At 39.6% G+C, this 11,579-nt stretch overlaps 1 protein-coding gene across 1 annotated transcript; it reads right to left on the bottom strand.

Annotated features, from left to right (window-relative positions):
- Positions 1-6: 6 nt before the first annotated feature.
- Positions 7-10,967, bottom strand: plxdc2a (plexin domain containing 2a). Its single transcript, XM_076021839.1, has 14 exons — positions 10,429-10,967; positions 8,476-8,693; positions 8,225-8,365; positions 7,925-7,994; positions 7,449-7,571; positions 7,227-7,345; positions 6,336-6,435; positions 6,152-6,247; positions 5,870-5,951; positions 4,945-5,005; positions 4,627-4,849; positions 3,633-3,668; positions 3,204-3,361; positions 7-924 (listed from the first exon to the last, which is right to left on the bottom strand). Exons 1-14 carry the CDS (start codon positions 10,643-10,645, stop codon positions 709-711), a joined length of 1,860 nt encoding a protein of 619 aa, XP_075877954.1. The 5' UTR covers positions 10,646-10,967; the 3' UTR covers positions 7-708.
- Between the last annotated feature and the right edge of the window lie 612 nt (positions 10,968-11,579).

Below are 11,579 nucleotides of genomic sequence, written 5' to 3'. Positions count from 1 at the left end.
TCCTCCTTGTGACGAAGGTGTGGGAACAAGTTAGCAGCAAAATAACATCCGCATGAAATGTGAGGCTGCCACGAACACAAACTGCTGACCTGAGCAACGTTTTACCTTTATTTTCAGTTATGTGTCTAAAACAGGCACGGGCAAACTATGGTCCGGGGGCCATATGCAGCCCGTTAAGCTTTTAGATCTGGCCTGCTTAACCTGATAAATTATAATGACAGTAAGTTACAAAATAGCTGCATTTCATCCATTTTTTTCAGTGTTTTAAGAGCATTTTCAACAAAGATCTAAACACTGTAGGCCTTCAAAGACACATTTTGTTGTACCTTTGCTTTTGTTAATTTTCAATGGACACTAAAGCACAGGTTTTTTACATATTCCATGATATATATATATATTTTTCCCCAATGAGGTGGGTCACCTAAACAATGCATCCATCTGCTCTTGCTCTGGCACAAAATTTAGAACTCACTGTGGCCCACCAGTCAAAAAGTTTGCCCACCCCTGGTCTAAAACAATCTACAGTTCATCAAGCTTATGCCCAACTGTTGCTTAAATATTCTGTTAGTGAGCTATAATTTCCTCACAGAGGTTGGAGGTTTTTCTCTAAGAATGCACATTCTCAGGTTGACGGCTGAATAATGTCGAAACATCCCTGAATTCAAGAAAACTTTCATCCCCAAGGCCTTCTGGGATATGGAGTTGAGGTCAGGTGCTCTCTGAGACGAGGAAACGCTCCCTCTGGTCGGCAACTATGAATCCATCCTTCTGTTCGCTCTCCCTGCGGTCAGACAGTACAAAAGACTGCTTGGGGTCGAAGATCACCATGCAGTCTTTGTCCTGGCCAGGAGCCTCCACCTCAGCATAAGATGGTTGATTGGAGCTCTGCCTGAACGTCATGATAGGCCAGCGGGTCGGCCGCCGCTATAGGAAGGAAGTAATGACAGGCAGAGTTCATGATATATAATATATACATAATATTAATATAATTATTGATAGAGATATTATGCTATGAAAATGAACAACATACAGATGTTTAATATGATTGGAATAGTGCAAAATGTCCAAAAAGGTGTCAACTAATTACAGACCCACACACACACACACACACACACACACACACACACATATATATATATATATATATATATGTATATACATATATATATATATATATATATATATATATATATATATATATATATATATATATATATATATATATATATATATATATATATATATAAGGGTGTCCAAGTTAACGCGTTAACTCACCGCCGCTTTATCGCCGACAATTTTTTTTTTATCGCGCGATTAACGCACACGGTGCTTTTTGAACCTTTGGCCGCTCCGTACATTGTGGAAACGGGAAATGAATTGACTCAGCATACAGTCACACGCTTGCAGCCGGCTTGTAAACACAACAACAAAAAAAGAAAAAGACACTGAGCGTAGATGAGCACTAGGAAGGACTAACATGGATAAGGCGTCATAAGGCGTGATATGCATTTACTGTAACGAGCGCTTCCATTCGGCGCCCATGTTAATCAATGTAGTAATTCACACCAGACGCGAACAGGCGCGCGGCTCCCCTCGCGGATCGCGCGATGCATTTAACGTCAGTTCACTGGACGTGGAAGCGAAGCGCCGAGCGCTTCCATTCGGCGCCCACGTTAATCGATGTGGTGGTTCACACTAGACGCGAACAAGCGCGCGGCTCGCGCCATGCAGTTGTCGTTTCGGCGTCTGCTCTATCTTGTGCGCGAGCCGCGAGCGATCCTCGTCAACAGTACAGGAAGTCGCTCAAAATAAAAACAAGAAAATCCGGTGAATTTTCAAAATAAAAACCGAATGACAAATTCGATCATAGTTGTATGTTATATTTGTCAGTACATTGTATCAGAGTGCGAGAGAGATTAAACAAATACACACACAGACAGAGGAAGACTTGATCAAAATACGTCTGTTTGATCCTAGAGATGCCGGTCAGTGATCATTATGAAAGAGGTCTTGAGATGGACACCTGAGTGCGGGTCATCCTTTTGTGTTAATGGCTGCTGAAAAAAGGGGATGAATAGTTCAAGTTCGGGTTGAAAAGTAAAATATACAAATTTTGGTAGTACTAGTAATCATTACTATGTAATGTTACAGTTATGCCCATCTGTTATCTTTGTTGGGCTTGAGTTTATAATTATTTTTTTTACCCTGTGCATCTTTTGTTTTGTTAGTAGTCATTGCTTGTCATTGCTCCAACACGAATAAATATGCTGCATTTGCAGAAAGCAAGTATTTGCCTACTCCCATGTTGATATGAATATTAAAAAAATGGAAAAATATCAGTTTACGGTAGATTTAGAGCAGATAAAAAAAAATATGCAATTAATTTGCGATTAATCGTGAGTTAACTATGGAAAACCATGCGATTAATCGGATTAACTATTTTTAATCGACTGACAGCTCTAATATATATATATATATATATATATATATATATATATATATATAATATATATATATATATATATATATATATATATATATATATATATATATATATATATATATAATGTATGTGTATATATAGATATGTAATAAATAATAAACAATAATAAAAGTTAAACCTAAAAAAACTTGAATTACTCTCCATTACAATTTTACATACCAAAAAAAAAAAAGAAAATTCTGATTGCTGAGTATTTATTTTACAGACAATTTAAAACTATTGTTTGGAAAACAAAACCTTGTTGTCACTTGACGATTGTTTCAAATCTTCAGCTTATGATATTGTTTTGCAACATTCAACTTTTAAAGTTCATGCTCCTGTTACACAGTAAATGTACTGAGACTTATGATTGATGATACAGAAGATAATGCAATACCGCCACCCAAATGATAATGTGAAGTTCAGCTAGTAACTAAAGCTAACATAGACAATTGAGAATATTATCTGTTTTTTGTGAAACTGACGTGTCGAATACCAGCAGTACTTGATTGTTATTATGATTTTAAGTTGTTGTAACGTGCACCATCTTGCACAAACTTGCACCATCTTGTATTCAGAGAGTCTAGAGTTCATTTATTTCCAGAGATTTTATAACCTCAGTATTTCAAGGTTCTGGATCAAAATGACTAAACCCAGGAGAAGCAGGTTTTTTTCAACTCTTCTCAGAATGTTGAGGTTGCATACAACACATTACACTGACCTCCATGAAGAAGAGGCTGACACTGGAGGTGGGGTGGTTGTACATGTACACAGAGATGCCGGCAGCAGCTACCACGACAAGCACGGCCATGGAGATGCCTGCCAGGAGGCCGACGGGCTGCTGCTCTGCTCTCCCTCCAACAGTCTCCTCATCTGCTGCTGCATAGACACAATGACGGCTGCTCAGCAATACAGTACTCGCACTCACACACCCACAGGGTTAAAGACCCCGTGCAACATTCCACATCTGCCAGAGTTGTTTCCCTATTTTTAGAAGAATACTGACAATATTTCCTCTACAACCATCCAACACACAAAAACAAAAGTGGATGACGTAGCTGAAACCAGTGATTTGTACCATATGGTTACTCTCTTATTAAAAACAAAACACACACACAAATCATCATAAGCAGCAGCAGAGATGACTTACATGTTTCGTTGGTGTGCAAAGACATCAATGTGCTATCTGCAAGAGGAAGAAAATGACAGACTGAATTTAACCTGTTGAAGGGACCAGGACGTTGCTTGTTATTAGGCTTTCTTCTTCGCCATTGGCGCTCTTTTAATAAGAACTTCAGGGAAGGGCGGAGTTAAAGAAGCTTTGTTGTGGGAGTTATATCACAGCCTTCTTTGGCTTGAAAATGACATAGAGAATAAATAAATCTAAATAATTATACATTTAATAGGCATCCATCTATTTGCAAAACCAACTACATGATTCCCCCTAGAGTATTGCAGTAGCAGTTGCTCTGCTGTTTGTGTTAAGAGAAAACCTGAAATAAAAAATGAAAAAAATAAATTTTTACTGATTATAAGATAGTAGCATATTTGATTATCACATTACAGCCTTATTTAAAATACTTTTCTGAAATTCCGCTAAGTGCCAACGTGAACTGAGACATTTGGATTACAGATTTAAAAAAGGCCTTGCAGACATTCGCCCAAAGCACGTGGAAGACAAAACACACTGAGTCATGGCCGAGCACTATGCAGTATTTAACATAGCACTGTATACACACTCAGCTATGTGATGGCAGAATGCTGGGAAATAGCTGACCACTAGTGCGTGAATACTGCACAGCAGCAGCAGCAGTAGCAGCAACAACAACAGAAACACTTGCTGCTGTCATCAGTCCTTGGTTAGCACAAACTAGACATCAAACACTGTAGAATCTCACAGAACATGTGGAAGGTGCAGGAAAACATCGATTTTATCAGGTGGCTGTAAACAGAGGACTATAATACATAATATTCAGTAGTTTGTAGTTTTCTGGAATTCTGTCAAGGTTTTTAGCTACATCATAAAAAGCTCCTTCAATGGGGTGCTGGAAAAAAACAGGTTTACTAATTACACAACTAACACACATATTGAAACAGTGTAGTTTTAGTGTGTAGGTGATTTGAGGAGAGTTTGTTTATCTCACCTCCTGTAGGCTTGCTGGTCGCCGGCTGTGGAGTGGCTGCTGTTCTTCTGTTTGTTTTGCTTTGGGTTGAGCGGTTGGCAGCAGCAGGCATTTTGATGAGGGTGGAGGCCCTGCCGGAGCCCCTCTGCTGTGTCGTGGTGGTCACAGCGGTGGTCGTGTGCAGGAGTTGTTGAGATGTGGTGTTTGTTGAGCCTGCTGTGTGGAGACAGTGAGAATCTCTTCTCTGGAAATGAAAAAAAAAAAAAAAAAAAAAAACATAAGCAAAATCAGCCCGTGCAAATAAATGCTCTGATTTGGGTTGGGGTTGCAGGAAACTACCTCCTCTTGACATCCAATGTCAACCCAGTCCTGCCTGTTCCGATCAACGCCACTGGAGCATCTGCAGATAAACAGATCATTTATTTTGTGAATGAAAATTAGGCGGTGGATATGCAAGTGGATATACCTTCTTCTTGGTTATTATTATTGTGTGTATACGTTTATTTTGCTATTCTATATTCTAAATACACACACACACACACACACACATATATACACATATATATATATATATATATGTATATATACATATATATATATATATGTGTATATATATACACATATATACATAGCAAAACAAACATATGCAACGATATAGATATAGCTATACAGATATCTAAGCAGCAGACTAATGGCAGAAATACATGTTTCAGGATACAAGCAAATCCTGAATCTGTGTCGTAATGTGTGCTGGACAATTTGTTTCTCCCTTTCTTCTTTTGTATTGGTGCGTGGGATTTCTATGTTGGCGTTGTGACCCAATATGGCACATGCTTTCTCTCAGCCAACTGCTTTACTTTCTCCTATTTTCAGTAAAGCTGGAGGCACTTTTTTACCCTTTTTTTCATTTAGTGTTGTAGGCATGGTTCATTTTTTCACATCCAATCTTTCTCTCTTCTGCAGGATGTACAATATCTATCAAAAGCTGTGTGTGACCTAATGAAGCTTTGCAGATCAAAATCGATCAATCAAAATCAAAATGTTGGAAGTTAAGAAGTTATTTTTTTCTGATTGGATGCAAGATAACCCATGCAGCTGCTGTGACTGTTCTTGTCTTCATTTTCCAGAGTTAAAATTGCAACCACTCAATGTTGATTAATCTTACCCCAAATTGTCATGCCCTACTGGGATTGCTAGCTGTAAGATATACTATGCAGTAGTTGTGCAGATGGGCAGTCTCATGGACGCTGCAGTGTTCGCTCACCTTTGCAGGCGACTACACCAGCTGCAGTTGAAGCCGATCTGGGATGTGACGCACGGACCACAGCTGGAGAACTGGAGACATGCTGAGAGTTGACAGCGACGAGTGGAGGTGAGGAAGGAATGATACATTTTACTATTTATAAGCTGAACATATACACATGAATATATACATACGTACATACATACATACATACATACATACATACATACATACATACAAACATACATACATACATACATACATATAGTTTTCTTATTCCTATGGTTGTCTTAGCTAACCTACTTGGAAGAGGAAGTATCTCCACAGCTGTATCATTGGAGATTTTTGACTTCAGAATGTCCACTTTGTGATACTCGTAGAAGGTCCTCCGACGGACATCTGGACATGTGAGAGAGGACACCAGGCACTTGATTGCTCGTGGCATAACAGGTTTTTCATAAAAAGGATATTCAGAGGGCTCACTCACTGGGGATCTGTTGGATCTCATTGAGCACCACAAAAGCGTCAGACAAGCCCACTTTGACAGGATGCATCTCAGTGCTGATGGCAGTGACAGCTACAGGAATCTGTCAAATAAACCCACGTTGTTACATGGCATTTTATTCCACTAATCAGTAACATGAGTCCAGAGGTGGGAAGTAACGAAGTTCAAATACTTTAATGCAGTTCTTAAATAGATTTTTTCAGGTATACATACTTTACTTGAGTATTTATCTTTTTGACAAGTTTTTACTTTTACTCCCTACATTTGTAAACGAACAACATGGAACAACATGCTTGTTACTTTTGTGTAAAATACAAATTCCTTTGAAAGTAATTCACTTATTATTATGATTATAGTTGTTGTTTGACGTGGCGGTATTTGAATAATGCTGTTGTGTAGTTCAATGAAAAAGTGGATCATATTTTAGAAGGAGATTATTTTAGAGTATCTCGGCTTTGGGGTCACTGTTAAGAGAAAAATATACATGTTATATACCATTACTTGGTTATTATATTGAAAATGTCAACATCCAGTAATGGCCCACTGGTCATAAATATTACTGACAGTTCAGTTGTACTGCTGCTAAAAAACAACAACAAAAAAAACAAAAACTATAGTACTGAAAGAGCCCAAACTGTTAAAAACATTTTATTTTTTGCAAAATTATCAACAAATATTATATTTCATTAATGCAAAAAAAACAAGTTTACTTTTTTACTTAACTACATTTCAGAGCCTATACTTTCTTACTTTCTCTTGAGTAAAAGAGTTGAATTAGGACTTTAATTTTCACCAGTGTTTTTTCCCCACACAAGTATCTGTACTTGTGTGAATACTTTTGCCACCTTTCCATGAGTCAAACAGACGCGTTACCTCTCTGTATGCAAAGATGATGCGCCCGTCACTGTGCAGAGCAGCCTGGAAGGTGAACGACCCCAGACTGAGGTTGTTCTGCAGGGGAATGTGGCTCCACTGAACAACCAACGTGGTGCCTGCATACCAACAATGCAGAAACAAGAGTAATGCTCACGTAATTATTTTTTAACCTAGCACCGGAGAGCCACGAGACAGAGATGCCAGGATGCGTCATCTCACCATTGTCAGCGTGAAGCACCGTTGAGTTTTGGGACAGACTTGGGTCAAAGTCAGCCATCAGTGGCGCGATGTACTGAGTGGCTGTGAGCATCCGGTGGATGACATCTCCAGTGTAGATGAAACCTGATGGAGAAGAAACACTTACACTTACTTCCCATCAAACCATTTCATTACTGTCAGCCATAAACTGGGTGTGACCCTGCCTTCACCCTAAGACAGCTGCGGGAGTTTCCAGCACCTCTATGAACTGTGCTGGATGAGCAGTAAAGGAGAATTGATGTGTGGATGCATTTCAGTGACCATCACAACACATGCAGACAATGTCTTTCTGTGGGCACCATGTGTGTATTTGAGGGGAGGTGGTGCAGTGGTTAATAAACCAAAGTAACTATTGCATGCTTAAGAATCAGTCTGGAAGAATGAAAACTGTTCAACTGAAGTCAAATGATGTCTTGATCACTCAGTTTAAGACTGACCTCCAGTCGTCACTGTGATTTCTTTAAGGATGTGGCCATAGAAAGGGAAGTCAAAAGAAAGATTCACCCTCTGCAGACAAGGGAAAACAAAATAGAAAAAAAATGTTAGCGCAAATCTGCCTTACACACTGCCAACACAAGGGGAAAACAACCTTTTGCCTTGTAGAAAATACCATAACATTTGCTGTAGGATAATAGTCTAAATTTAACAGTGTTTCATATGGTAAAACTATTTTTTTCTATGGCAGCAGAAAGTCTTAGAAGTACAGGAAATTATTCTTTGCTGGAGTAGACTTGTACCTCAGCCTGCCTGTGGGCACTGGACAGGAAGCCACGGACCTTCCACTCCTCTCCCATCTCATCTGCATTCACCCACAGCTCCCTACTGGCTATGTCGCCAGGACCGTAGATTTTAGACGTGTAGTAGGCGTGATCGACATTCTGTCCAAAAATGAGACAATAAAAAAACATTTCTGTGTTGAATAAATCTGTGCAGGGCATTAAAAATGAAATGGCAAATGAATAGAAAGGAAAGGTCTTCCAAATTTTACCACCGTCTGTGTAGAATTTTCTTGATCTTCCACCATCAGTAGGTCAGGATCCAAATCTTCTGGTTGGTGCTGGTCTCTGTAGTGGCCCCTCTTCTCAGGGGCCCCTTTCTGGGGCCTGGATGTCCACCAACCCCTTTGCATGGGCCTGTGGTTTCCTGTGTCCAGGTAGGAGCCTCCCTCTGAGGCGGTCAGCTCCAGTCTCTCAGAGGGGTTGACCCCTGACAAGAAAGACAAGTTTAAAGTTAAAGCAAACAAACAAACATAAGAATTTACACTTTGAAAAGAGTAGAACAAATGTATAAATGATATTGTATTTGGTGAAATCAGAAGTTTCCCATCAAATGTAAAATCCCGTGTGTAAGATTTAGTAGCACGGAATGTTAAGAAAGTACATAGAAAATAATATTAACGTTAATCAGCTTTGCTTCTCATTAGCGAATGAAAATACAACAAATAATATACATGACTTTTTCTACAGTAATTTAAAACAGACATATCCCACTTTATTCAGTTGCCAATTGTTTACTCTGACATGCAATGAATCAGACCTTTGTATGAAAGGGAATTTTAAAATCAGTAAAAAAATTCAGAAACACATTAATAAATGTACAGAAATAAAGCACTATAACACTGCATTGCCACAATGGAGCTGTGATGTTACAGCGTGCTGATTTTTAGAACTGGGTTTTTAGCATACGCTTTTGAAAAGCCGTCGGAGGTTAGACATATGTTTATGTTAGACAATACAGATTAAGCAAATTTTGCATAACATGGGGACAGGCTGTGAACAGCAGTTAAAGTAAATTTAACAGTTAAAAGTAAATTTGGCATAATATGGGGCCTTTAAGGCACCTAAAAATAACTGGGAAGTTGAATTAAAGCATTAAAACTGAAGAAAAAGAGGTCGTAGTAGTTTAAGTGCAGTACTGTATGCCATGGTAACCGCTTGGGCATCTCAAACACCTGCCAAACCCAACTCCCGCACACGGAACAGGGCATAAACATCTCTGAGGTGCGCGCCATGTGGCAAACATACGTGGCCACTCTGCCCCCCGAGTGACAACAGTGCGTCCTGACTCCACTCTTCACAGCAGAGGGCGAAGACATGCTTCACATTCCACACAGCAGCCGCTCCAGCTGCTGCCATGTGAGGCCAGGCCAACTCTGACTGTTGAGTCTCTACCTCAGTCACATGTTGGTAGCCTCTCTACCTGTGTGTTCGTGCGATGTTCTGATCACGTGTAGTGATCGCGTGCAGATGCAACAGAGGCCCCAGTGCTGGGCTGTTGAGAGCATTTTGATTAAACCTCCCAGGTCAATTTAAGACGCTTTAATGTCAAATTATTTAGGTTTAAGTTTCACTGGTGATTACCAGTGAACCACAACAAGGTTCACTGGTAACTTTGAATACGGTTCATCAATAGCAATGCAATAATGGCTTGTGTATTTGCCTTATTTTAAAAAGAAAAACAAAACAACTGCAATAATGATAACCAATCCTTTTAATCATTTAGTTTCTTTGCCACTGTCAGCCAAATGATGCTTCCAATTACCTGAAAATGTTAAATATCATTAAGGAAGCGTTTCTTCCCAATTTGGGGATCTCTGCACTACACTCATGAACTTTTATTTCTTTTCCAGCATTAAAAAACATGATTTTGAAAGCACTATTGCGCATATATGTGTTTCTTAATTCTGAAAAGCAAAAAAAAAAGAAGAGAGAAACAAACAAACAAAAAATACCCACACAACAATACCATAACAACAATAACACAGGAAATAAAATGACAATCCAGTAACTCAACACTGTTACAATTCATTTGGCATACGTCTGGATGTATTCCGGGTCTTAAGGTCCTACGAACAAGTTACACCAGCGCTACGTTCACGTACTGGCTTGTTCCTCACGTAAACAACAACACTTCCATATTCTGGTCTGATTGCATGACTCACCATAGACAGTTTTGATGAAGCCCAGCTGAAACTGCAGAGCGATTGCCAGTCCCGTGATGAGATTCAGCGTCTTGCTCGGGCTCGTCGCCATCCTTCCACTCCGTTCGCAGCGCATCTTCCTCTTCGGGAGAGAAACCCAACTCGGAAATATTGCGCAGATTAATTTGCGCCCTACGCAGTGTGCCCTCGGCTCCTTGACATTATAAACAACAAACATACAAGAAACTAATAACTGGACAGACTTCAGATAAGGGAGAGTAAAACGCCTGTGGATGAACGCAGAGTGAAACTCTTGTGTGCAAGTCGCCAGTGCGTCACTTTGCTCACAGGTTTAAGCGTTGAAGGTGAGGACCAACACTGCCGTCCTGTGCTGTCGAAACTCTCACGACTATCCCAGATGTTTAACACGAGTATCACATTGAGCTCGATCCAGTTTAAAAGAATTGTTGAGAGAAGTAAAAGCAACAAACCAAAGAGAACTCTGGAAAACGTCCCTATTACTGCAACCATTTGTCTAATGTATTTTTGCGTTGGTGTTGTTGATACAACTATCATCTGGACAAGGAATAGCACTATGTTATTGTTACTATGTTATGTTACAAGCTGAAAACAAATAGCAACAAACACTTCAGATGAACGAGTCCTGTGTGCTGTATTAATGTTTCCTCTGCCTTGTCTTTGTTTTATGGTTCAACATAAATGGTTGATGGTTGTTGCCATTGTCTTCCTTTACGCTTATGACGCTGCATACTTGTACCCCCCCCCCCCCAGCCCCCCCCCTAATATTTTTGTTGTTTTGTACGGTCATATTGCAAGAGCAACCCAATCCCTCTGTACTTCCCTGTCTGTCCTCTAGATGGCGTGACACAAAAGTAAAGATAGCAGGAACAAACATCCATCTCGCTCTGTAACAACGCATTTTAAACCAGTGTGCCTTTTTGTAATTGACCTGTAATAAGCAGCACCTGTGCCTCATCTAAATCATCCGAACACACACACACACACACACACACACACACACACACACACACACACGTTCTCTTTGCCATTTAGACACATAATCGGTCTAACTACATCATAAAATGCCTCTTTGCCTATGCAACTTTTTTTGTGTGTGTAATTTTTACCCAATAGACTATATCACAACATTC

Source organism: Nelusetta ayraudi, unplaced genomic scaffold, assembly GCF_046127955.1.
Source record: "Nelusetta ayraudi isolate G7.1 ecotype Tasmania unplaced genomic scaffold, CSIRO-AGI_Nayr_v1 ptg000011l, whole genome shotgun sequence".
NCBI lineage: Eukaryota > Metazoa > Chordata > Actinopteri > Tetraodontiformes > Monacanthidae > Nelusetta > Nelusetta ayraudi.
The sequence above is the reverse complement of the archived record's forward strand: the minus strand, read 5'-3'. Positions and strand labels throughout refer to the sequence as shown.